The sequence below is a fragment of the Cololabis saira genome, chromosome 2 (assembly GCF_033807715.1).
Source record: "Cololabis saira isolate AMF1-May2022 chromosome 2, fColSai1.1, whole genome shotgun sequence".
NCBI lineage: Eukaryota > Metazoa > Chordata > Actinopteri > Beloniformes > Belonidae > Cololabis > Cololabis saira.
The window spans coordinates 54,914,074-54,942,054 of record NC_084588.1 but is presented as its reverse complement, the minus strand read 5'-3'; the positions used below and the strand labels follow the sequence as shown (position 1 = coordinate 54,942,054).

Below are 27,981 nucleotides of genomic sequence, written 5' to 3'. Positions count from 1 at the left end.
ATTAGAGGATGTGCTTTACAAGCTACCTAAAGCTAAAGTTTTCACATTGGTTGACGCAAGAGATGCTTTTCTGCAGTGTAAGCTGGACGAAGTCAGTAGCTTCATGACCACATTCTGGACACCCTGGGGCCGGAAGAGATGGTTGAAACTTCCATTTGGAGTAACAGTGGCTACAGAGGTTTACCAGAGGAGGCAGCATGAGGTGTTGGCAGGCCTCGAAGGAGTGGAGCCCATAGCAGACGACATCCTCGTTGTGGGCTGTGGTGACAGCGACGAGGAGGCAGACAAAGACCATGATGCAAAGCTGATAGCTCTTCTAGACCGCTGTCGTCAAGTCAAGCTGCGGCTTAGTGTCAGGAAGCTTCAGTTCAAAGTGTCTGAAGTGCGCTTCCACAGCCACATATTGTCGGCGGTGGGTCTCAAGGCCGACCCAGAGAAGGCTGTTTTGGATATGCCAGACCCAACTGATGTAAAGAGTGTGCAGAGACTCATTGGATTCGTCACTTACCTGGCCAAGTTTCTTCCGCAGCTATCAGAGGTATGTGAACCTCTGAGGAGACTCACTGACAAGGACATAGTGTGGCACTGGCTGCCAAAACATGACTCAGCTGTCAAAGAAATAAAGCGACTTGTAACGTTGACACCGGTGTTGCGATACTATGATGTCACAAAACCCGTCACAGTGCAGAATGACTCCAGCCAGCATGGCCTGGGCTGCTGTCTGATGCAGGAGGGACAGCCCATTGCATTTGCTTCACGGGCACTTACGCCCACTGAACAGAACTATGCACAAATAGAGAAGGAGTGTCTCAGCATTGTGTTTGCCTGCCAGCGCTTTCATCATTATCTTTATGGTCGAGATATGATCACAGCGGAGACAGACCACAAGCCCCTTATACCGATCTTCAGTAAGCCCCTTCTGAATGCCCCTAAGCGCTTGCAGAGCATGCTACTTGCGCTCCAAAGCTACAACTTGCAAGTTATCTACAAACCAGGACCGGAGATGTTCGTGAGTGACACTCTGAGCAGGGCTGTTGCACCCAGCTCGCACCCCAGCTCTAGGCATGCCAAGCACACAATATGCAGTATGGTGGTTGAGCAGCGTGCAATTGAGCACATAAATATGGCTGACTATATCAACGTCACTGATAAAAGACTATTGCAGATACAGCAACACACAGATAATGATGCACAGCTGCAAGCCGTGAAGGTTATCATCCTTAATGGCTGGCCAGCCGTTAAAGGCGAAACTGAGCAGGCCGTGAGAGAGTACTGGTTTATCAAAGAGGAGTTAAGTGTTCAAAATGGGGTATTGTTCAGAGGGCAGAGAGTTGTGATCCCCAAGTCACTGAGAGCTGAAATGCTTGCCAGAGTACACTGCAGTCACATCGGAGGCGACGCCTGCTACAGACAAGCACGGGAGACCTTATACTGGCCTGGAATGCAGGGTGACATTACAGTTTTTCACAATTGTTTAAACACATTTCCTGATAGACTACCTCACTTTCTCAAAACTCTAAACAAAAATTAAAAAACTCACACACAAAATGCAAAATCCTACACTTCTCTTGCAAAAGCACACTCTACCATCAAAACAGTGTTAACTCTTCACTAAATGGTATTTCCTTCTCAAATGCCAAACACATACATCATTTGAGTAGACATTTCTAAGCACCCACTGAACACTGATGTGCAGAATGGAAGACACTATAGTATGAATGGAAAACACTATATGAATGCCTCAGTAGAATCATGCATTTGTATATTCAGTGTTACACCTTCAGCTGTTGGATGTAATATATCACCATATAGTATTCTTATGTATAGGCTACTCAAATAGAAAACACACAATTCTTTACTGTAACAACAAATATGTAATATTTTACAGTATGAGTAGGAATGCTAGAAGAAGTGCAGTGTTGTAGGGGCCAAGGGTGGCCAGTTTGAGCAACATTTATTTCTTTTTCTATGTGTATGTATATATATATGTATATATATATATATTTTTTTTCTTCTCATGTAGTTATTTTGTTTTGTTTTTTCAAATCTTGCACTATAGTGGTTACATTGTGTTACAGTAAAAGGGTAGACAAAATAAGCTTTGGCTTCAGTCTACACCTTTTGGTCCTTGTTTGATATACAAAAAACAACTTTGTATTGACTACTGACTTCTATAACGTGACCAAATAAACATATCAAATCAAATCAATCAAATTGATGGCAGCACACATTGTTATGTTCCCTCCACGTTGGCCAGGGACCTCTGTGATGGCACGCTGGCCAATGATATTCCTCCCTCGGTGCCTTCTTTTTACAAGGTTGAACCGCTTCATCAATGAATATGAATTCAATGGCAAATTGCTGATTGCATGTTGCACAACAGCCTTTGGAGTTTAGAAATGTGATTGACTGTGTGTTCTGTGTGAACAGCAAGAGAGGGAATTCAGGAAGAGTGTGCAGGATATTGGGAATTGTGTGTAGTGTTGTGAGAAATGTGTGGTATGGAATGGGAATTTGAGTCTAGAGCAGTAAATGTGCTTGGAGTTCAGCAGGATTGGTTCAACCACCTGAAACATGAGTTTCAGGTTGTGCATATTGTGTCTGATGTTCCAATAAATGTGTTTAAACAATTGTGAAAAACTGTAAGGACTTTGTCAGTAAGTGCACAACATGCAACGAGTACGCTGTAGAGCAGCAGAAAGAGACTATGCTGAGCCATGAACTGCCTACACGCCCCTGGCAGATCGTGAGTCTAGATCTGTTTCAACATAGTGGGAAAGATTTTCTGATGTTGGTCGATCATTACTCAGACTACTGGGAAATTGATGTTCTGCCAGACCTCGGTGCAGAGACAACGATAAAGCGATGCAAGGCTCAGTTTGCTCGGTATGGTCAACCTGACAGAGTCATCACTGACAACGGGCCCCAGTTTGCTAGTACTCATTTCCGCCAGTTTTCTGGGGAGTGGGAGTTCAATTCAATTCAATTCAATTTTATTTATATAGCGTCTAATACAACAGAGTTGTCTCTAGACGCTTTCCAGAGACCCATACCCAGAACATGACCCCCGAGCAGTTATTACATAAACAATGGCAGGTAAAAACTCCCCTAGTGGGAGAAAAACCTTAAGCCAAACAGTGGCAAGAAAAACTCCCCTTTAGGAGGGAAGAAACCTTGAGCAGGACCTGGATCATAAGGGGGGACCCTCCTGCCGAGGGCCAGACTGGTGGGTCAGGGACGGCAACAGCACAGCAGGCAGGTGGAAGCAGCAACGGGATGACCGGGGGTGGGGACCGCAGGCCAGCACGCAGCTCCCGAAGCTCCGGCCCAATCAGCAAGTCCCAGGTTGGGGTGCAGGGTCGGGGAAAGGTTGAAAAGGGGCAGGGCCAGGGAGAGGAGTCTTGAGGGATGAACCTTCTCCCCCGCCTGCCCGGGCCGTTACCCTGCCCCCCTCACTCCCACACTGCAGGTTCCGGTGTCCGGCAAAGGATGCTGCAACATGGACAAAAGAGAGAAAAGGGAGGAGAAGGGGGGGCCAGCACAAGAAACTACAGGAGCGACTCTGACACACTAAAGTTTGAGCATGTTACGTCCTCACCGAGGCATCCCAAGGCCAACGGAAAGGCAGAGGCAGCTGTTAAAATTGCTAAGAATCTATGCAAGAAAGCCCTTCGGGAAGGCAAAAATACCTGGAAAGCAATACTACAGTGGCGAAACACCCCTACAGAGGGAATGGACAGCAGTCCTGCCCAGCGTCTGATGGCACGGCGTCGGAAGTCTGCTCTGCCAGTGGCTCCTGCCCTGCTCGAACCGCGGGTCATTATGGGTGTAGTTGACAAATTGCGCCATAGGAAACAAGTTTCTAAGCTCATATATGACAGGACTGCAAAGGACTTACCTGAACTCTCAGTGGGTGAAGCGGTTCGGATGAAACCACTTCCTGGTAACAGGACCGGCATCTGGCGGCGGGGAGTGTGTCTGCGTAAAGTCGCTCCACGGTCTTATCTGGTGGAGGTCGAGGGCGCTCTCTATCGCGGCAACCGTGTCGACCTACGTATGGCAGAGCCGATGCCATCACAGCACCCCGTAACTGACCCAGAGGAGCCTGTGTCTGGAGGTGATGAGGTTCAAGCACCAGGTGAAATGACTGAGGGTCAGAGGGCATGTATGTTTTCTCCCCCCTCTGCTCAGGGCAGTTTTCCTGGCAGTCCGTGTGCATCAGGCTCTCTACAGACCTCGGAAACAGCAGATGTCCCTCCACTATCATCATCAACTCATTCCCCGGCTCGGTCACGTTATGGCCGCCTGATTCGGCCTCCCGACAGACTGAACCTGTAGGTTCGTATGGACAGTAGTAACATCTGGGGGGGGGGGATAGAATAATAATATAATAAGGGGAACTGTTTATTGTCACAGCGGAAAGTTAATTATCTGTCGGGTTCTTTAATAAGGGTATAAAATTATTTTGAGTTATGGTTTACTTAAAGAAAAGAGAGATGTTATGGGTGCTATTAGAGTACAAACCTATGGGATGTTCAGCGCAACTGCACTTTATGTCACGCACCTGTTTTGCACTGGCGTCTCGTTGATTGTACTGTGATCTGAGCCGACGCAGTAAACTGTCACAGATTAACAAACTACGAGTGTGCAGTTTCATCTTTGATACACCATACACACTAACAGCTGATACAAGACTTTTCATTTCTTGCGGCTCCAGACGTTTTAGTGTTTTGTGTTTTGTGTTAACGCCCCTGCGCTAACGAAGCGCTGCGCTAACGAAGCGCTGCGGCTCAGACACTCACGTTGACGATCATCAGGTGCATGATGGTCTTGGGCATCAGGTCCCGCACCGTCTTGTTGACGATGGCCATGTACGAGTCCACCAGGTTCCGGATCGTCTCCACCTGCCGCTCCAGCTGAGGATCCATGCTGTTCATGAAGCCGTCGGAGCCGCCGTCGTCCCCCCCGTCGCTCTGGGGGGAGAGGAGTTAAACTATTAAACATTTAACTGTTAAACTAGTTCATGAAGCTGTCGGAGCCACCGTCACTCTGGGGGGGGGGGGGTTAAACTATTAAACTGTTAAACTGTTTCACGTTATAATGTGATCATTTATTGTTCAAACAATAAACTTTTCACATTATAACGTGATACTGATATTTTTTTTTTCTGGGGTGGCAGCGTTACACTTCCATAAAATAGAAATGATAAACACAGCGACACGTAGAGATAAATATCTTACCTTTCCTTCCTTCTCCTTTGAGGTGAAACAGCAATGAAGGAAAATAAAAGACATTGCAAGTGAGAGATATGACGGTTGGACATGGACAACACGTAAATACATAGCAAAAACTCTAAATAATTAACTAACTAACTTATTTTACTTCGTTGGGGGATCAGAGTGAGGACTTGCAGGATTATGTACATTTATGGCGTTTTTCCACTAGTACCTACTCAACGCAACCCCTTTGTTTGTGTCGGTACAGAAGAGAAAATCAGCTGGAGCCACGAGCGGCTGAGATTAAAACAGAGCTCCTGGTGGATCTGATCGTTCCTTATCTCCGTCTACATCCCTTTTTAATTCTCTCCTCAGCACCAGAATTATGAACATCTGCACCTCAGAGTTGGATCACCAAACAGACGTTTGCGCTTTATAATAAAATCGCCACGAGGCGCGAGTCGCTCTCGCGCTGACTCCCACTTCCTGATTCAAGCGTCTGCCGGCCCCGCCCCCCGACCAATCGGTGGCCTGTATTGTGGTGACGTCAGATCCAGGGCCGGCTCAGCCCGGTTAGAACCTCGGCAGCCTCGGGACAGAAAAAGTATCTGTTTGGGACGGCTCCACCCGCCTCGGCCCGTAGTGGAAACCGCAAGACGGGGGCGAGTAGAGCCGCGCTGAGTAGATGCTAGTGGAAAAGGGCCATTAGAGAACAAAGACCAAATCATTTCCCTGCTTCAGTAACAGTGTGAGATGTTTCTCACCGCGACTCGTTCAGGATAAACTCCAGCTCGGAGGAACGAAGCCTTCCAGGCGTCGATGTCTTCCTGGCTCTCGCAGGCCAGTTCCAGCTGACGGTAATCCTTGTACACGTTTCTGACACACAGACCACGCAGTTTAATAATGATTATGCCTTCTAACTCCATTTGTGTGTGTGTGTGTATTGATGAGGCATTGTGACACCGTGGCTGACGTGAAACTACAGCTTCCTCCCCCTGCAGGCCCGACACCTTGGAACTGGTTTCAACAAAGACTTGAACCACAGGAATGAGTTCCTGACTGACTCATATGTTAATACCAACTCATTTGGCCACAGACTTGAACCACGAGAACTCCCTATGGGGTAATTTACAACTTAGTGACAGTCATGCCAAATACCCGATAACGGCATTTGGCCACAGATCACATCTGACTGTAAATTGCTTTTTGTCTCTCACTTGGCTTGTTTATTCCTGCCTTTTGTGCTTTGAACTTACTGTATAAAAAGTCATGATTCCAACCACTCTGGGTCAGCACACCAACCCAGACACGCTCTGTAGGTCTGCTCACCGCCGGCTACTGAATAAACTCTCTACACCACAGACTAAAACTCTCTACACCACAGACTAAAACTCTCTACACCACAGACTAAAACTCTCTACACCACAGACTAAAACTCTCTACACCACAGACTAAAACTCTCTACACCACAGACTAAAACTCTCTACACCACAGACTAAAACTCTCTACACCACAGACTAAAACTCTCTACATCACAGCGACTTCTGAACTGGATTTTATATTATTCTTCAACAGTATATATGAGAGAGTGTGTGTGTGTGTGTGTGTGTGTGTGTGTGTGTGTGTGTGTGTGTGTGTGAGTGTGTGATGAACCTCTGCTCGGTGTTGAACAGGGCGAAGATGCTCTTGCTGGACATGAATCCTTTCTCCACGTCTCTCAGCTTCAGGTTGTCCACCTGCAGCATGTACTTCTTCTCCTTCTCCTGCAGGGGGCGACACCGCGGCGCGTTGTTAACACTGAATACCGGTTTAGACTTCTATTTCCTCCGGTTTAGAGTTCTATTTCCTCCAATTTAGACTTCTATTTCCTCCAGTTTAGACTTCTATTTCCTCCGGTTTACAGTTCTATTTCCTCCGGTTTAGAGTTCTATTTCCTCCGGTTTAGACTTCTATTTCCTCCCTGGTGACCGCCAGAGTTGGTGCTTCAAGCACTGAATATTCCCCTTTGCGCAGTTGGAGTATGTAAACCAACAACGTCACCTGTGACCTTGGATGACCCTGGATGACCCCTGGATGACCCTGGATGACCCGGAGAAGTCCATATCTTCCAGCGTCGTCAGAGGATCAGTTCCTTTTCATCTTCTCGTGCGCAGGTTTGCTTTGGAAGTGTTGAAGCCGCATTTCAACCAGATCTAACTTGTAGTCGTCGCTGGTAGTTCCGTGACCGTTGTCGGTCGGAGCAGCGAACAATTCTCCCTCCAGGAACTGCGACGGCAAAACTTTCCTCTGAGTTTGTCAGGACGTGGACGCGGTGCGTCCTTGTGTTCGCCGGTTTAGCCGGTGCTGTCACTCCCCTCTAGCTGGGACGAGGTATGTGACCACTGAGTTCTTTGCATTCTTTATTGTTCATTATAATGACTTCATTTTATATAGTGCCCTTCTGCCTTCTAGGCACCCAGAGCGCTTTACAGAGATCATTATTCATTCATACACATCCATACTGGTGGTGGTAGCTACATTTGTAGCCACAGCTGCCCTGGGGCAGACTGACGGAAGCGTGGCTGCCATATCGGCCCCTCCGACCACCACCAACATTCATACACATTCAAACACATTCACACGGGGCAGGTGGGTAAGGTGTCTTGCCCAAGGACACTACGACAGCAAACTGGGACAGAGCGGGATTCGAACCACCGACCTTCCGATCATTGGCTCCCATATTGATGCGGTTGCATTTGCGCACCCGGTTTCTTTATTTCCTGGCATTTTTTTTCTCAGCTGGATGGTCGCGTTAGCGCTTCCCGGCGGCCAGCGCGTATATTATTAGTGATTAGCGCCAGCATCGAGCACGCTACGGTTTTGTTTGCCTTAACCTGGTGTTGCTGCGTACGCGCTGCCTCCCTCCAGCATTTGGTCTCACTTTGATTGGCTGCAGCGTTAGCGCTCTGCTTATTGTGTTGTTTTTTGTTTTGTTTTTTGACGAATCCTTTGCTTTTGTGATAACGCCTCTGCTGGTGTTGCAGCGTACGCGCTCCCTCCCCCCAGCATTCGCTGTTTCTGCTCCAGTTGACCCCAGCGTTGGCGCCCGGTGGTCTGGAGTGTTGCAACGACATTGCCTTGGCTGGTACAGGCGGCGTACGCGCCCCGTCCCCCCGGTGTTGGGTTTAATAGTCTGGCGACCAGTGGTGTCCACGCTCTTGGCACCTGGATAGGTGCACTGGTGCCACCAACATGGAGGGGCTGCACTACTGTGTGTCCTTTGAGGCCCCTCTGCAGCCGGAGGAAGGGCATGGTCTCTGCCCCGCCTGCCTCGGCCCTGAGCACCTGAGGAAGGCGCTCTCCCACCATCCCTGCAGCGTGGGAGTGAGGGGGGCAGGGTAACGGCCCGGTCAGGGTAGAGATTTGTCCGTCAAGACTCCTCTCCCTGCACCCCAACCTGGGGCTTGCTGATTGGGCCGGAGCTTCGGGGGCTGCGTGCTGGCCTGTGCCGGATACTTTCTCTGGGTTCTACAGGGTGAATGTCGCCTCTCCCCACCCACTGGGTGTGGTCCTGTTGCCTGCACCAGCTGATTCCACTGAGGTTTGTAATTGGGATTCCTCGGGACTTTGCTGGTTTAGGTCATTCAGTGCTTGAAGCTCCGCCTCTAGCGGTCAGCAGGGATGAAATAGAACGAATAGTTCTGGTTTTATTATCTCACCTCGTCGTCCTTGAACCAGGACAGAGACTCAGCCGTCAGGACGAACCAGTATTCCTTGGCTCCTCCCTTCATGATGCTGATGTTGTTAATGGTCAGCCAGCCCTTCCTGATCACCTGGAAACACACGGATCAATCAGCGGCTGCACAACCACGAGCTGCGACTCCACGTCAGCGGCTGCACAACCACGAGCTGCGACTCCACGTCAGCGGCTTCACAACCACGAGCTGAAGCTACTGTAGACACACTAGAGGAAATTAAACTCTCTACAAACCCTCTACAAACTCTCTACAAACTCTCTACAAACTCTCTACAAACCCTCTACAAACTCTCTACAAACCCTCTACAAACTCTCTACAAATTCCCTACAAACCCTCTACAAACTCTCTACTAACTCTCTACAAACTCTCTACAAACTCTCTACTAACTCTCTACTAACTCTCTACAAACTCTCTACAAACTCTACAAACTCTACAAACTCTACTAACTCTCTACAAACCCTCTACAAACCCTCTACAAACTCTCTACAAACCCTCTACAAACTCTCTACAAACTCTCTACAAACTCTCTACAAACTCTACAAACTCTACAAACTCTCTACAAACTCTCTACAAACCCTCTACTAACTCTCTACAAACTCTCTACTAACTCTCTACTAACTCTCTACAAACTCTCTACTAACTCTCTACAAACTCTCTACTAACTCTCTACAAACTCTCTACTAACTCTCTACAAACTCTCTACAAACTTTCTACTAACTCTCTACAAACCCTCTACAAACTCTCTACTAACTCTCTACAAACCATCTACAAACTCTCTAAAAACCATCTACAAACCCTCTACTAACCCTCTACAAACTCTCTACTAACTCTCTCTACAAACTCTCTACAAACTCTCTACAAACTCTCTCTACAATCTCTCTACAAACTCTCTACAAACTATCTACAAACTCTACTAACTCTCTACAAACTCTCTACTAACTCTCTACAAACTCTCTACAAACTATCTACAAACTCTACAAACCCTCTACTAACTCTCTACAAACTCTCTACAAACTCTCTACTAACTCTCTACAAACTCTCTACTAACTCTCTACTAACTCTCTACAAACTCTCTACTAACTCTCTACAAACTCTCTACAAACTATCTACAAACTCTACAAACCCTCTACTAACTCTCTACAAACTCTCTACAAACTCTCTACTAACTCTCTACTAACTCTCTACTAACTCTCTACAAACTCTCTACTAACTCTCTACAAACTCTCTACTAACTCTCTACAAACTCTCTACAAACTCTCTACAAACTCTCTACAAACTCTATACACACTCTCTACAAACTCTCTCTACTAACTCTCTCTACTAACTCTCAACTAACTCTCTACAAACCCTCTACAAACCCTCTACAAACTCTCTACTAACTCTCTACTAACCCTCTACTAACTCTCTACAGGACCAAACACTCCGAACAAAGCTGTCTCTCTACTTCACTCTCTGAAACTCGGGGTGTAACAATATAAAAACATCACGATCCGTGTCGTGGAGGTGACAAACTGCAGCTGATATTGTGTTATTAATATGAATATATTGGGTTATTAATACTAATATATTGGGTTATTAATACTAATATATTGGGTTATTAATAAGAATATATTGTGTTTACTAGTAACATCTTATTGGTGCAGCGGGATCACGTGACGACCTCGACCCGTGGACCAAAATCTGACTGAAAGGACTTTTAATAGTTTATAAAATATTCATTCATTCATTACAAACTGTAACAATAGGGAAAACGCACAGCATTGTTTTGTATTTTGTGTCTTTCAAATAAAAGACAATTTTTTCCAGTCATATGTTCCTCATTCAAGGTTGTTAAAAAATACCGCTATAATATCGTTATGGTGACGTCAGTATGGTGTATTGTAGCGTATCGTGAGGTTAGTGTACCGTTACACCCCGACTAGAAACACAGAGGAAGTCATGTGATTATTTACCTTGTACCGGTCACTAACTCCCCTCTCAGGCTGAAAACGTGGAGAGAAAATTAAAACTACAGCGATGGTTTCTGGGTAAACGTGAGGTTTTCTGGCCTTGCGGCTGCTGCTTCATAAATCTACTCTGACTCTACAGGCGTCACCTTTCAAATGATGACAAATGATGACAAATACATCCCAGAAACGCTGGGTCAGTTCCAACAGCTATGATAGTAGTTTTTATTTTTATATATTTGCATTTTTTAGAAAATAAAAGGACAACAACAGAATAAAATAAATAACAAAACACACAAAAAAATTAAATAAATAAATAAAATAAATCAAACAAAATGAAAAACATTATACATTATATATATCACTTTGTCAATACATTTCTAAAACATGGAGTTTTTTGTGCAAAAAATGACCTTAAAATTAGATTTTACCTTCAACATGACCTTGAAAAAGGAAATTTATCTCAGAATTGAATTCCTAGCACCAAAAAATTAGAGAAAGTGACAATCTACAATAATCTAGCTGACATTTGACCTCTGGCCTTTTCGGCAGGAGACATTTTGAATGTTCTGCAAACCGGCCACTAGGGGGCTCCACAGTTTGTTTGAAAATCTTCATATTCATGTTCATAACATATTTCATTGTTCTACGTTGCAGCACTTTTACCATCTTATAAATGCATGAGTGTTTTAACGGAGGAGGAAGGGAAGCAGCCGAGCATCTCTCTCTACGGCCGCCTGCCGTCTACAGCGGTAGAAATGAAACGTGTTGATCACGGATCTGCGATTAGTTGTAGCCCAAAAATGAAAGCTTAAACACGTGAATCCACATGTAACTTTGTATCAAACAAAACAAATTAAAACCAAACTGCTCCCTGTTGAGACGCATTTTGTAATAAACGTCCAAAATGTAATAACTTTGTCATTTCATTTTGTAATAAACTGCTGCATTTTGTAATAAACTACCACAACGCATTTTGTAATAAATTTTGCTGCATTATGTAATAAGTTATTACATTTTGAGAAGATTATTACAAAATGCACTTGCAACTTTTTTATTCTCTAGAAAATTTAATAACATGGTGTATTATGTAATAACAATTCTAAACATAGTTTATTTGTTTGTTATTGGCCGATATAATTCCAAACTTCAAATAGGAAACTAAAGTCATATTTGGAGTTTTATACATAGATTTATTGGCTACATAGCTCTGAGGGAAATTGCATAAAAAACAACAAAAGTCTCTCTTGTATAAATTCATTGTTAAACAAACAACAACAATAGGTTTTATTACATAATCCAGCATGTTATTACATTTCCTAGAAAATAAAAAAGTTGCAAGTGCATTTTATAATAATCTTCTCAAAATGCAATAACTTATTACATAATGTGGCTAAATGTATTACAAAATGCAGCTTTATTACAAAATGAAATGACAAAGTTATTACATTTTGGACGTTTATTCCAAAATGCGGCTCAACACGCCCTCGTAAAGCTGCAAACGTGCAGAAAGAGCGGCTACTACACGTTAACCCCCCGCTACTCACCATACTCTCCTCCTGGAGCAGAAACAGCCGGAGGAGGAAGAAGGGAAGAAAAAACACAAAGAGAAACACACAGACGGAAAACGATGAAAAACAGGAGCTGCGGCAAAACGAAGGTGCAAAATCAAAATGTGCCAAAACAATCAGTAGTTAATGTGAAGCACATTTGTTTGAATAATTCTGAGATCCAAATGAACGTGTTTTTGTTTGTCTGTTGGTTTAAAGTATCAGGAGTTTTGTAACTAATCTGTGAGCTTTAAAACAGGGGTCTTCTAGCGGGGGTTGGCGACCCCTAGGGGGCCGCGGAGGAACTGCAGGGGTCCAACAACTTAACAAGAAATAAAGGCAATTTAACCAAAATAATTTGTGAAAGTTAAAAAAAATTAAATAAAAAATAGTATATTAGTCATGTGACTAATGACTTTAGAGCGGAAATATAGCTGTTTAGAGCTGTTTAAGAAAAGAAAAGCAAACATTTGTTGCTAAATGGACTTATCTATTTCATATTTAACTAGTTAGACCTGAAGGATAAATTAACATTATTTCATATTTAACTAGTTAGACCTGAAGTATAAATTAGTGACGATAACGAAGCCTAAAGCTGGAGATTGTAACGTTCCAGCTCGGCCTAACGTTACTCCTTCCACGTCTGACGACGACAAAGTTTCATCAACCATAAACACATGTAGCTAAAAACCCAGTCAGGAATTATAGAAGCAGAATAAAACACATTCAAAAGTTAGTATAAGCCAGGATTAAAACTTGACACATTAAAAAAAAGGGAAAAAATCAGAATTCCAAGCGGGACCTGCTCTGGTTTTCTCTCATCCGAGGATAAAAAAGGTTGAAAATCCAGATTTAAAAGATTTGTTTCATGATAACAGAACTGTCCATCGCTCTGCAGATTCTGAGCGGTTGCCCCCGGCAACAACACACTGTACAGCCGTGTTGCATTTAGCAAAAACTAAAAGTGAGGCGTGTGATGGAAAAACAACAAAACAACAACCCTGAATCAGAGTTAAAGATGTTCCTGATGTTCCTGATCTACCTGGGGCCTGTACTACGAAGCAAGTTCAACATACCCAGGATATCTTTTCCTTATCCAGATTCACTAAGCGGGACAATTGCAATCACGCTAAGCGGTCACACGACGGTGGTTATCAACTCGGTATATCAACCCAGCTTTCTCCAATCTGGATATGAGCGCGTGCACATAAAAGGGGCGGGGTTTTCAGCGTATGACCAATCGCAAGCATGGAGAAGTCCGCTGTCAGAGCCGCTTATTTCAGTAGCGAAGAGCAAACAATAATTTTACGGAAATATGATGAGTATAGGCATATAATACAGGCAAAAAGCAACACAGTTGCAGCTGCAAAATGCAGGAAAGACAGCTGGCAAAAGATCGCTGACTGTATAAATGCGTAAATTCATAGGGATAAACATATATTTGAATATTCTGGGAATCTTAATCTTAAACTGTAAACCATGATCAGCAATATTAAAATAATAAAAGGCTTGCAATATTTCAGTTGTTTTGTAATGAATCCAGAATGTATGACATTTTTTTGTTTTTGTGTTTGCATTACAGAAAATCACAATATTCTAATTTTCTGAGACAGTCCTGTATATATTGGTTCTATAACTATTGTTGTTGACCGATAACTTGTGCTGATGCTGTACCAAAGAATTGGGTTTATTTATTTATTTTATTTTATTTTTTATTTTTTCAGGAGGGGGGTATTTAGTATTTTAAAGTGACTTCTCAGAATGTTCGAGGGACGAAATTGAAAATCCCTTTTTTGCTATCCCCTTACAAATGCACCTTCTTTTTGATTTCTTCTTGATTTATTTATTTAATTGGTATTAGTTTTGGATTGACTGTACATCGGATTTTGGGTGATGATTTGTTTTATTTATTCATTGATTGATTTATTTTTTATTTTCTCCTCCACCTCTTTTTTCTTTTTTTCCTTTTTTTTTTGGATCGTTCATACAGGTACTCATCAGGGAAAGCAAAGGGGTTTTGGCGGTCCCTGAATACGCGTTCTCTTCGGAGGGATCCTCTCACGATCCGCGCACCAAGCTCCACTGGATTCTCTTCGAAAGGGCATGCCATTTTCCAAGAGAGCTGATTGGTCAGTGGGCGGTGCTTTTATACCCGGCGATCTGTATCTCGAACATAACCTGCTCCGGAGCAGGTTAGCGGTTCAGCATAAGTTACCATGGCGATGTACCCCGGTAAGAAGTGAACCACCGTCGTAGTCCTGAAAACCCAGGGTTAAACCTGAAGTTACCTCGCTAACCCCAAATCCCGCTTCGTAGTACAGGCCCCTGGTGTTTGTGATGTTTGTGATGTTCCTGATGTTTGTGATGTTTGTGGTGTTTGTAATCTACCTGATTTCCAGGCGTCTTCTTCTTGGCCATCTGGTTGATCCTCTGCTGCGCGCTGCGTCACAGAACACATCAGTTCAATTCAATTCAATTCAATTCACTTGTATTTGTTGACAGGGACTGTACACGTTAATAAACACGAGTGTAAATATTCACGGTTGTAGCCAGTCATTTCCACTGGTAAATTAATGCCAGACAGAATCAGAACCAGCAAACAAACGAGACGAGATATGACATCCATACCAACAAAACACAACATTAAAAGACACGACTGAGCTAGATAAAAATCATTAAGTTATAAAACATGTTACAACTGATACCAGTAATTAAGTGACCGTCATGTTTAAATTGCTAAGTGCTTTAGTGCTCACAGTTGTGCTGATACATATTGCGTTTTGCCCTATTACACTTTTCTGGCTCACACTGACATGTGTGTGCTGATGTTGTTGCACAAGTTGGCATTATAGCGTCGTCGTCGGCCTCCGTCAGTCGTTTATCGACTATGGATGCTTGCCAGTGCACTTCCTTGACCGTTTGTGGCTGTGTAGGCCTATTCGTGAAGCACACATCCATCCACACAGATCACACTAGTATTCTTCACTTTGCAATAGACTTGGAGCGTGACGGCGTTGGCGTTTTGACGCTTGTTTCTGTGCAAGTCTGGTGTCATCTGCTACCATAGCCTCTTTGGCTGTGTCTCTCCATGTCTCACGATTTGCTGCCAGCCTCTGCCATTCACTGTGGTTCGGTACTACAGTCAGATCCTTCTTGCAGACGTCTTTATACCGGAGATTTGGCCTACCCAGCTTCCGCTTTCCGTTTTGCAGCTCACCAAAGAGTACATCCTTTGGGATACGGCCATCCGCCATACGTGAGACATGTCCTAACCACGTAGTCGCCGTTGCTTCAGTAACGCATTCATGCTTGGTAAGCCAGCACGTGAGAGTACCTCCACATTTGTTACGCGTTGCTGCCAGGTAATGCCGAGTATTTGTCGCAGGCTTCGCATGTAGAATGTAGCCAGTCTCCGTTCTTGGTGGGCGTATGTGGTCCAAGCCTCACTGCCATAGAGCAGAGTGCTGATAACGCAGGCATTTTTGTTGCTGTAGTCAGCTTGCTGTTTTCCCAGACACGGGTCTTGAGACGTGCAATGGTCGATGAGGCTTTCCCAATGCGTTTGTTGATTTTGGTATCGAGTTTGAGATTGTCACTGATGGTGGATATTGGAATTGGTATTGGAAGTCGTGAACAACATCCATCGCGTTTCCATTGATGAGTATTGATGGTGGCTCCACTAGGTTTTGGCCAAGAACGTTGGTCTTCTTGATGCTGATTGTCAGGCCAAACTCATCACAGGCTGCCGAAAAGCGATCCATCAGTGCTTGTAGCCCTTGCTCTGAGTGGGAGACGACGGCAGCATCATCCGCAAACAGCAACTCGTGGATCAGCACCTCGCGTACTTTAGATGTGGCTTTCAGCCTGCTCAGGTTGAACAGGTTGCCATCAGATCGCGTTCTCATATATATTCCTTCCGTTGAGTCGCCGAACGCATGCTTCAGAAGCATAGCAAAGAAGATTCCAAACAAAGTTGGTGCAAGGACGCAGCCCTGTTTTACGCCACTTTTTTACGTTTTACGTATGTTATTATGTATGGAACATTGTACATTTGCACACAGTTACGCCGCAGCGATGCAACACGTATAAACGGAATGCACAAAAACTCACTTGGCGAATCCGATGAAGTCCTCGTGGTTGGTGTTCATGTAGGATAACTCGATCTCTATCAGCAGCAGCACCTGAACAAGTGTGTAGAAATGTGTTGTTTATAGTTTAAAGAGCTGACAGATTTCCTGGACATGAGTCTAAACCAGGATATTCTGAAGGGGCTGGTAACTTCATCAGCTGATAACTCTGATCCAGCTGCCACTCAGGAAGGTTATCTTACCAGAATATCATCTACGGACTAGGGATGGGCGGTGTGGACTAAAAAATATATCACGATCATTTCTGGCATTTATCCCGATAACGATAAAAAAAATACCAATACAAAAACATAATCAACGGGAATTTATGCTTCTTTCTTTCTCTTTCTCTCTCTCTCTCTCTCTCTCTCTCTCTCTCTCTCTCTCTCTCTCTCTCTCTCTCTCTCTCTCTCTCTCTCCCTCTCTCTCTCTCTCTCTCTCTCTCTCCCCCCTCCCTCCCTCCCTCCCTCCCTTCCTTCCTTCCTTCCTTCCTTCCTTCCTTCCTTCCTTCCTTCCTTCCTTCCTTCCTTCCTTCCTTCCTTCCTTCCTTCCTTCCTTCCTTCCTTCCTTCCTTCCTTCCTTCCTTCCTTCCTTCACGTACGTTGTGCGTGGATTTAACACAGAACCATAAATCAGTTTTACACAAAAACGTCATCAACGGGAATTTATCATTTTTACCGTGAGATACAAATTCTTATCGTGAGGAATTTTTTTGACGGTTTATCGTGAACGGTAAAATATCTCCCATTCCTACTAGGGACATGGATCTTTTCAACAATCATAAGCAGGTTTTGTCCTTGAGTGTTTCTGACATCTGGTCTGGAACACGGACTATGAGGTTTCCGTTAACGAGTAGTTTCTGCTCTTTATTCTGTGTTTTTTGTGATACCTGGTTCTTGGTGCGGCTTTCTCTGTCTCTGATGTGCTGAGTGACGATTCTCTCCATCTCCTCTCTCAGTGACGGGTACTGAGCCAGCTGAGGTAAACGACAGGTAAACAGAAAACAACAGGTAAACAGAAAACAACAGGTAAACAGAAAACAACAGGTAAACAGAAAACAACAGGTAAACAGAAAACAACAGGTAAACAGAAAACAACAGGTAAACAAACACAGAGACCAGCGGAGGGATTGCAGTGGACGATGTATGAAGCAACAAAACAAGCACTAGCCACGTTAGCCGTCAGCCAGCGTTAGCCGTTAGCCACCATTAGCCGTTAGGCAGCATTAGCAGTTAGCAGAGGTGGAAAAAGTACAAAAATATTGTACTTAAGTAAAAGTACAAATTTTCTGCTTGAAAATTACTTAAGTAAAAGTATAAAAGTACCTCAAATTAAATATAATAAAGTACCAAAAGTACATGGTGTAAAATGTACTTAAGTACAAAAGTAAAAAGTAAAAAGTACAAAGTACAAAGTACAAAGTACAAAGTACAAAATTCAACGTACAAAATTATTTTCAAAAGGATTGCAAAGAAATGAAGCATCCAAGAATTTGCTTACAACTCTAAATAATGGTGATATTATTCTGACCCCTTTAGCGTTTGTTTCCATTACCCCATTTTAATTTCGTCGGCTTGAGCGTCGGCTGCCGCTCAAGGCTGATTTATGGTTCCACGTTACACCAACGCAGAGCCTACGGCGTAGGGTACGCGGCGACGCACACCGTACGGTGCGTGTCGCCGCGTAGCCTACGCCGTACCTTACGGCGTGGGCTCTGCGTCGATTTAACGCGGACCGATAATTCAGGCTTCAGTCTTCATCGGTCCTCGACGCGACGGCGGTTCCTCCGGCCTTTCGGGCCCGCCTCTGCAGCGCAACTCCCCCGGGAGATGCGTCTCCTTCTCGGGGAGGCCGAGTCTCCCCGTCCGCCCCAGGTGTCTCGTCACGGAGCCGCCGCCGGGCAATCACGGGCAATTCACTCTGCCCCCTTCCTTCCCGTCCGCCTTATGGTTCTGCGTTAAATCAATGCACACCTTACGCCGTAGGCTACGGCGTAGGGTGTGCGTCGCCGCGTACCCTACGCCGTAGCTCTGCGCCGGTGTAACGCGGAACCATAAATCAGCCCCCGCTGTGCTGTTTTCACGGCTTTAATTTGTAGCGAGTAACGACGTGTCCAATTTTAAATATAGCGGATTAAAAGTACGATTTTTTCCTTGAAAATGTAACGAAATAAAAGTAAAAGTACAGAAAAATGAAAGTATCAATAAAAGTACCAATTCTCAAAAATCTTACTTTAGTACAATGACGAAGTACTTGTACTTCGTTACTTTACACCACTGGCAGTTAGCCACATTTAGCCACGTTAGCGTCCGGTTACCTTCTTGGTGCACTGCCTGACCGTGTTCACCAGCTCAGAGATCACCATGTCCACACACTTGGTGCACGGCTCCTTAATCTTCCCGATCTGACGCTTCACGATCGTCTCGAAGGCCATGTCCGGCGTGAAGAGCCCGGTCCTGCAGGACCAGGACCAGGACCAGGACCAGGACCAGGACCAGGACCAGCACCAGGACCAGGACCAGGACCAGCACCAGGACCAGAACCAGGACCAGGACCAGGACCAGGGACGAGGGGGGAAACAGACAGAAGGAGCAGGAGGGGAAGAAAATAGTTAGTTGTGAAGATGCAGCCTTAATTTCTGAGTTTCCCCACAATAAATATAAACAATAACATTTTTAAAAGAGCAAAGAGTGAAACTCTGGGAAAAGGCCACGGTTACGTGATGTTTTCTAATTCAGAATTAATTATTCCAAATGAAATAATTCAGAATTAAACTATTTTCCTTGGAGTTAACATGGAAATAGTAATTCTGAATGGAGGTTTCCATGGAAACACGTTTGATGGTCTTTCTCCAATTCCTCTCCAGGTCTGGGGGTTGGGAAGGTTCTGATTGGATAGGGGGGGGACCGGAAGTTAAACTACTTTTTTTTTTATTTTATTTTTTTATTTTTATTTTTATTTTTATTTTTATTTTTATTATTATTATTATTATTATTATTATTATTATTATTATTATTATTATAGTTTTTAATTTATTCTTATTTATTTTTTTATTTATTTTTTTCTTTGAATGAATGTATACATGATCTGGAATTATTCCATTCGGATTTAAAATCAGAATAAACCAGCAACTTACTTCGGAATTAAGTTTAATTGGCCATTTTCATTTGGAATTAGGTGTTTGCATGGTAATTTTTACAATTTTTTTTACTCATTTACTCGCCTTTTTTCTCAACATTTCGACTTCTTTCAAAAGATTTCGACTTTTTTCTCGACATTTCAACTTTTTTCTCGCAGTGCATTATGAAAAAAAAATCTCCCTCCTCTTAAATATTATTTTTATTTTTCTCCTGCCCTGATACTCTTCCATAGATTTGCGTGACAAAAAGAGTCACATGGAAAGACATTAGCAGCTACATTAGCAGCTACATTAGCAGCTACATTAGCAGCTACATTAGCAGCTACATTAGCAGCTACATTAGCAGCTACATTAGGAACTACATTAGCAGCTACATTAGCAGCTACATTAGCAGCTACATTAGCAGCTACATTAGGAACTACATTAGCAGCTACATTAGCAGCTACATTAGCAGCTACATTAGCAGCCGAGGACCCAGTTCTAACTAATATAGAAACATGCAGCATGTGTTTCTTCATTCTAAGATTTATACAAGACTTTTCATGATGGACAGAGGACGGAGGAGGAGAGTGAATATGTGCCTGATTCCGTGGATGTTCTTGATGGCGTAGCTGATTTCCTTCCGGAGTTCTTTCTCATCAAACTCCATCTGAAAAACAGACACAAAAGTGACGTTACTTTCCGTCGAATCCACAGCAAAGTTCACTCAAGTTTTACCATCTGTTTTAAATACATTTCTCCAAGAATCGTTTTTTTCTTGCCACATTCAGGCCACTTTTCCATGTAGCCGGGTATTTAAAAAAAACTGATGTTTCTCCCTCTACATTTATAAAAATGCCATCATTTCCAGGAACCTGCATAAATATCTGTTAAGGTGCTATGAGCAGCCAAACCTACAGGGGGCAGTGTAACGAGAAGATAAAGTCATGCTAGCCAATCAGAATCCTGGAAAAAAACATCAACAAATGACACGAGTAACTTCCAGTTACTTCCAAGATGAACCAGAGTCTTTGGTTTGGAGTGACAGAGAAGTGGAGTTACTTTTAAGTGACGTTAGAATATAAAACAGGTAAAATACAAGAAAATATTGACGGTTACAAACTAATTGTAACCACAGGTGTCACTCATGACGCTGGTGACGTTTCTGTCTCATAATGTGACGTTCTGAAGCCTAAATGTCCGTTTCTCTCCGTTTACAAGCAAACGTGAAGACGGAGGTTTTAAAAATCTACACTTTGGACGGAGTTTTCAGAAATGATGGTTTTTGGAGACTTTGAGCTTCGTTTTCGTGTAAACGAACAGCCAAAACGCAGATGGAAACGGCTACGTGGAAACGGGGCCTCGTTCCCTGCTTTCTTCGAGCTTAATATTTTCTCCTGAAACTCGTTCTATGAAAACATAAAACCCGATGATTAATTGGCGAGTTTTTCATCCGGCAACATGTGGAGGCTTTTAGGGTTTTTTGGGGGAAACGGTGGACGGAGGTGACGGTACTGTGAATATCTGGTACTACCAAGCTGAAAAACTCCCCCCATTTTAAACAAAACTCTTAATGAATGCTTTACATGATTAAATTAAGGGGCAGGGTAACGGCCCGGGCAGGCGGGGGAGAGATTTGTCCCTCAAGACTCCTCTCCCTGGCCCTGCCCCTTTTCAACCTTTCCCCGACCCTGCACCCCAACCTGGGACTTGATGATTGGGCCGGAGCTTCGGTAGCTGCGTGCTGGCCTGCGGTCCCCACCTCTGGTCATCCCGCTGCTGCTTCCACCTGCCTGCTGTGCTGTTGCCGTCCCTGACCCCCCAGTCTGGCCCTCGGCAGGAGGGTCCCCCCTTATGGTCCAGGTCCAGGTTTCTTCCTCCTAAAGGGGAGTTTTTCTTGCCACTGTTTGGCTTAAGGTTTTTCTCCCACTAGGGGAGTTTTTACCTCCATTGTTTATATAATTGCTCAGGGGTTTATGTTCATGTTTATGTTCTGGATCTCTGGAAAGCGTCTAGAGACAACTTTTGTTGTATTAGACGCTATATAAATAAAATTTAATTGAATTGAATTGAATTAAATATGACATCATTGAGTGCGTTTACATGGGAAGTTTAATTCCTTTTTAATTCAGAATTAAAATTAAATCCGATTTAAAATGAGTAAAAATGACCATGTAAAACCATAATTCCGATGAAAATGGCCATTCCGAATTAAACTTAATTCCGTAGTAAGTTTTCGATTTTAAATCTGAATAGAATAATTCCGCGATCGTTTATACACTCATTCAAATAAAAAAAAAAAATGAAAAAAATAAATAAAATAATAATAAAAAAAGCAATAAAAAAATGTATCCAATCATTTCTCTTTAAATTAATTCCGGTCTTTCTTTCTGCTCGTTCCCTCCCCGTCTGTCTCCATGATCTTATATTCCACTGGGCTGGTTTTCCTAACAAAGTTTCAAGATGCAGCAGCAGTAAACGCTGGTCAAGAGCAGAGACCATTTATTTAATAAATAGAGATAATTAAAAGAACACATGGAAACAGGAAACATCAGAATGGTGATCTTTTCAAAGTTGTAGCGGCTAAGTTAGTTTTTCTTCCGGTAGTTTAACTTCCGGTCCCCCCCCTATCCAATCAGAACCTTCCCAACCCCCAGACCTGGAGAGGAATTGGAGAAAGACCATCAAACGTGTTTCCATGGAAACCTCCATTCAGAATTACTATTTCCATGTAAACTCCAAGGAAAATAGTTTAATTCTGAATTAGAAAACATCCTGTAACCGTGGCCGGTGGAGTAAATAACGGGGACGGACCTTGACCAGCTCGAAGGGGAAGCGTTCGTGGAAGATGCGGTTGATCCGGGCTCCACCCGACAGCTCGGCCGTGTCGATCTGGTCCCCGGATCCCTCGATGCACTTGTCAAAGTCCACGGAGAACTGCTGCACCATCCTGAAGAGATAAACCACCAGAATCAGAACTGCTGCATCCTGCAGAGAAACACCATCAGAAGGCAAGGCAGGTTTATTTGTTAGCACAATAGGGCTTGGTCGTCTTGACGTCATCACTTAGCGGAGCCGCCATGTTGGAGGCTACATTAGCTGCTCTTTGGACCACTGTGTACAGACGTGCTCCCTCTTCGTTGTGTCTCACTTGTAATCGTTACTTTCCGTTATTCTGTAACCATGGTAACCGTTGCTGTGTTGTGGGTTATTCTGTAACCATGGTAACCCGTTGCTGTGTTGTGCCTGCAGCAGCTCCACACAACAGACGTGGGGAAAAGATCCTAATGGTTTAACTTTTCACCGCTTTCCTGCTCGGAGGCAGAACCACGGAGGCCAAGTATCTGATATAACAAAGTAAAAGAGTGAAAGAGTCGTCGGCTCGGTTGGATCGCGGCTGTAACGACCGAATATAACCTTCCACAGTAAACCACAAACATTCACACAGACCGGGTTGGATCATTCACACTGGTTTTATTCCCCACTTCTCCAGCTAAACCAGTTGCTGGCCAGCTCTCTGCGGTGCAATTAACCCCAATCTTCAGATAAAACTAGTTTGTTGAGGAAAAAATATTAACTCTATTTGTAGCTGCAGAGGAAAAAAATAATCTCACGAGGGAAACAGAAATATTGCTCACGCCTCGGAGCCTCTTCAGCATAATATAGCAGTAAAATAAAAGAAAAGAGAAGTAAGAGGGATACAAAACATGTACTGTATGTTGTACTATTATACTAATTTATTGAAACACATGGCGAGGCAAACATTTACCAAAGCAGCTGCCAAACAGTCCTAAACAAGGTAGCCTAAGCAGTGTGGACACGGTCTTACACCGTGTCCACACTGCATGCGACGCAAGTGAGCGTCAGCGTCAAAAACAATTCCATTGCTTTATTTTTTTATTGCACTGTCTACACTGGTTGCGAGTGACGCGGCGCGATGCAGCGCGCCGTTTTGAGCTGGACGCCCTGCTTCTATTTTCTTCCTGTCGCTCGCGTTGAAAGCCGGTTGAAAGTTGAAAAAAAAAGTTGAAAGCGCTGTAGGAAACAGTCATTTCAATACAAGAACCTCAATAAAGTGGCAGCTGCTGGAGGGAGATCGGTTCTGATAAGATAATAAGATATAATAAGAATCTTATCTTAATCTTATTAGGGCTTAATTTGTGCCGGATCCTGCCGGATTTCTCGTGTCCTCTGCTTTCTCCACATCCCAGTAATGATCTGACATGCTGACATGTTTGCAGCTTTAACACCACACGCCCCTCACTCACGCTGTTCGCTGTTTCATTGCGTCACCACACGCCGCTATTAATTGTTCGGTTTTTTCCCCACTTATTCCACCGAATAATAAGCTTGTTTTCTGTTTAGAAAGTACAAACGTAGGAAGATTACAAGTAATCACCATCTTTTACTTGTCCCTTTACTCTTTTAGGAGTAATTTTAGGAGTTTCTTTCAGGAGCGCACGGGCGGTTTGAATAAAGGCTGATTTATGGTTCCGCGTTACACCAACGCAGAGCCTACGGCGTAGGGTACGCGGCGACGCGCACCGTTCGGTGAGTGCGCCGCGAACCCTACGCCGTAGGGTCTGCGTTGGTGTAACGCGGAAATCAGCCTTTTAAAAGGCGAGTCTCAGCTGTCAATCAAAAGAAGGTGGTAGAACGTGGGGCCGATAACGCGTTCAGTGTTTCAGGACAGAGCGCATCCGATGCCACGCAGTGTCACGCGACAGTCGGACGCTCTCGTGCAGTTAGGACTGCATTCTGGTTCTGGTTCTACTCACTGCAGCAGGTTCTGGTTCTGGTTCTGGTTCTGGTTCTACTCACTGCAGCAAGTTCTGGTTCTAGTTCTGGATCTGGTTCTGGTTCTAGTTCTGAATCTGGTTCTGGTTCTGGTTCTGGTTGTGGTTCTGGTTCTGGTTCTGGTTCTAGTTCTAGTTCTAGTTCTGGTTCTGGTTCTGGTTCTAGTTCTAGTTCTGGTTCTGGTTCTGGTTCTGGTTCTACTCACTGCAGCAGGGCCTTGGTTTTGCGTGATGGGTCGTCGGGCCTGAAGTTCTTGTACTCCTCCACCTCCTTCTCGATGGAGAGCAGCTGACTCTGCAGTTTGGCCCGCAGGCCCGGCAGCGTGTCCCGGATGTGGTTGGTCAGTTGCTGTTGGGGTCAAAGGTCAAAGGTCACGTTAGTCCCGGATGTGGTTGGTCAGTTGCTGTTGGGGGTCAAAGGTCACCGTTAGCTCTCTGGGGAGTGAGGAATGCTGGGAAAAAAACGACTTTCCAGCTTCTCTGTTTGGAATTTATAACCATAACTGATAAAATTATTTTACTACAAAAATGAGCTATACGCATCATAAATAAAGCGGGATATTTCAAATTAAAATTAAAAAAAACAAACAAAATAAATAAATATAAAAAATAAAGAAATTAATTAATTAAAAAAATTAATAATTTTTTTTTAAAGAAATAAAAAAAAGAAAAGAAAAGAAAAAAAGAAAAAAAAAGAAATTAACTAAAAAAAAAACAAACAAACAAAAGATTATAATAAAAAATGGAAAAAAGCTGATTGAGGGTTTTCTGCAGGTAAATAAACGTAAACTAACTAAGTAACTAAGTAACTAATTCCAGTCTTGTTGTGTTTGGACCTGGTTGAGGGTATTATGCAGGTAAATAAACGTAAACTAAGTAACTAAGTAACTAAATAACTACCGTATTGGCCCGAATATAAGACGACCCTCTTTTTCAAGACTCAAGTTTAAAAAAAGACTTTTTGAACACCAAATTCAATTTTTATACAGAAAATAATGACAGTACATCTGAAATAAATGATTATAACAATATATTCAAGAGAAAAAGCCTGTTATTTTGCCTCATTCAAATCATCATCTTGAAGTTTGCATCATAACTTCTCCTCAGCTGCCGGTTTACCTGCTGATCTTCCACCCTCTTTTCTCCAGATTGTCGCTACGTTTCTCCACTTTTTTATTATCTCTTCCCTTATTTTCTTCTCTTTTTCTTTCTTACCGCTATTTCTTATTTTTCTTCTTCGTGACAGGGGTTGGCTTTGGTCTGGGGAGTTAAGTTCAGCATTCGCTTTAAAGATATCTGGCGCCATCTAGTGTTGTGAATGGGTATAACGTCTAGACCCCTAGTCTTATTTCAATGCAAAAAACACCGTCTTATATTCAGGCCAATACGGTAAGTAACTTATTCCGGTCTTGTTCCGGACCTGGTTGAGGGTTTTCTGCAGGTAAGTAAACATAAACTAAGTAACTAAGTAACTAAGTAACTAATTCCGGACCTGGTTGAGGGTTTTCTGCAGGTACGGCGTTCCCATCCGCTCCGCCAGGTGTCGGTACCCTGGGTGCGACAGGAAGAACTTCCTCTCCGCTGCCATCGCTGCGTTAATGTCCTTCTTCCCATCGATGTCTTTCTGGCTCCGGTTCACCACGCCGATGTAACCTGGACAAAAACATCCAGGGGGAGGTTTATTTCTACTTCCTAAAACTGGAGAGAAACAGACGGGAGAACACTTTTCCATTTTGGCCTGAAATATAATACACAGAATATTCTCCGGAGGGGGACGGGCTTGTTCTCCAGGGGGAGGGGCTTGTTCTCCTGAAGGGGAGGAGTTTACCTCTCCAGAGGGGGAGGAGCTTATATATCCGGAGGGGGAGGAGCTTGTTCTCCGGAAGGGGAGGAGCTTGTTTCCAGGGGGAGGAGCTTACCTCTCCGGAGGGGGAGGAGCTTGTTCTCCAGGATCTCCTTGGCGTCGGTTCCTTCATCCATCAGGTCCAGTTTGGTCACGACACCGATGGTCCTGAGACCTGCAGGTAAACACAAACACAAACAAGAACTCAGACCTGCAGGTAAACACAAACACAAACAACAACTCAGACCTGCAGGTAAACAAGTATGTGTATGTGAGTACAGTTCTGATCCAGGTCCACAGATGTTCCTGAGAGGGGAGGGTTAGTGGGGGCAGAGCATCTTGTTTACATTCCACCAGGGAGATTGTGACCAGAGCGATCGGCCAAAACCGCCCTGACAAGGTCAGATTATAGAATCAATAATTATATTGAAAACAGGCAGCCCAGTAATTTTCCGTCTGCCTTCAGTCTCTGGTTCATCAATGGCGACTCCAATCAGACGAATTTGTGATCAATTCCCGCCAAGCCGAGCTTCCAACTTCTCCAAGGTCTTCTCCATCTTGCCAATGAGCTCAAAAATCGCTGCCAGCCTGCGATTTAGCTATCCCAACGTTAGAGTCTTGTTAGAGTGTGAGTCCCAGAGCTTATCCCTTCAGCCACGTCCGGCAGCTCTGAAAGAGCCAGAACAGCTGTCGACGACTTACGCGTTTGTCTGTAGACCAGGAATCCCCCAACTCCAAAAAGCAGAAATCCTGCTATCATTAATCCAGTTATGAAGCATCTTCAACGTCCTCGACCGACAGAATCGCCAGGCACAGGATCCTCCAATGTTTCCATGAGTCCATCATGTATCCGGCAAAAAAAATCCCATCGGGGCAGGAGGGCTCCCTTACCCCCTGACTTCTCATCGCAGAAATTTGGTCAATTGTGCTGAGAGACCAGTTAATCAATTCCATGATTGTAGATTTTCGGAGGAGTGAAAAAGAAAGGCTCTAAAAAGACAAGACAGGACAAAAGCAGCAGCAGGGCAGATAGGGAGGGAGAGGAGCAGAAAAGCGTCCGCCTTCACCGAGAGCCGGAAGAAGAATGTATATGTTACGGTTAATGTAGAAAAACGGCTATTTTGCAAAATAGCCGGCAGGTCGGTGAATATGTAAAATAGCCGGCCAAACGGCTATTTTACACTCTAGCCGGCTAATATGCAAAATAACCGTCAGGGCGGCTAATGTAGAAAAACGGCAGTAGCCGGTTAATGCTGTGGATAAAGTGTCAGACCCCACACTTTTTAGGGGAGTGTAACGTTAGGCTTCTTCAACAGCCAAAAACAATCTTGTCAACAACAAGCATGTGCAGCATATGGGCTTCTTCCATTGGCTGCTACGCACCAACTGCACTGATTGGCGACTGTAAGTGACTGGTTTGAAGCGCAAATTTCATCCATTCAACTGAACTCTAGGCTATTCTGTAGTAACTGGACTCTATCTACCAAATGAATTACGTTTGCTTAGTTTGTTTTGGTTTCATCAATTTGTGCAAATGGAGGAGGAGGAGAGACCTCATCTCATCATGATTCGGGTTTAGGAGCTTCACCTTCCATGAGAGAGACGCAACAACTGTTAGTCTGTTTTGGAGGTGCAAAGAGAAGAATAG

At 44.0% G+C, this 27,981-nt stretch overlaps 1 protein-coding gene across 1 annotated transcript in view; it reads right to left on the bottom strand.

Annotated features, from left to right (window-relative positions):
* dnm1a (dynamin 1a) overlaps positions 1 to 27,981 on the bottom strand; it is a 65,076-nt gene that overhangs the window by 12,183 nt on the left and 24,912 nt on the right. The window contains exons 5-20 of the mRNA XM_061707130.1: positions 26,410 to 26,508; positions 25,983 to 26,143; positions 24,697 to 24,839; positions 22,509 to 22,644; positions 20,297 to 20,364; positions 18,894 to 19,032; positions 17,466 to 17,552; positions 16,560 to 16,630; positions 14,838 to 14,889; positions 12,447 to 12,458; positions 10,906 to 10,935; positions 8,915 to 9,028; positions 6,870 to 6,979; positions 5,981 to 6,092; positions 5,241 to 5,255; positions 4,803 to 4,973 (exon numbers count right to left, since the gene is read on the bottom strand). Of these exons, the coding sequence (XP_061563114.1) occupies positions 4,803 to 4,973; positions 5,241 to 5,255; positions 5,981 to 6,092; positions 6,870 to 6,979; positions 8,915 to 9,028; positions 10,906 to 10,935; positions 12,447 to 12,458; positions 14,838 to 14,889; positions 16,560 to 16,630; positions 17,466 to 17,552; positions 18,894 to 19,032; positions 20,297 to 20,364; positions 22,509 to 22,644; positions 24,697 to 24,839; positions 25,983 to 26,143; positions 26,410 to 26,508 (1,520 nt within the window). The remainder of the gene's footprint in view (positions 1 to 4,802; positions 4,974 to 5,240; positions 5,256 to 5,980; positions 6,093 to 6,869; positions 6,980 to 8,914; positions 9,029 to 10,905; positions 10,936 to 12,446; positions 12,459 to 14,837; positions 14,890 to 16,559; positions 16,631 to 17,465; positions 17,553 to 18,893; positions 19,033 to 20,296; positions 20,365 to 22,508; positions 22,645 to 24,696; positions 24,840 to 25,982; positions 26,144 to 26,409; positions 26,509 to 27,981) is intronic.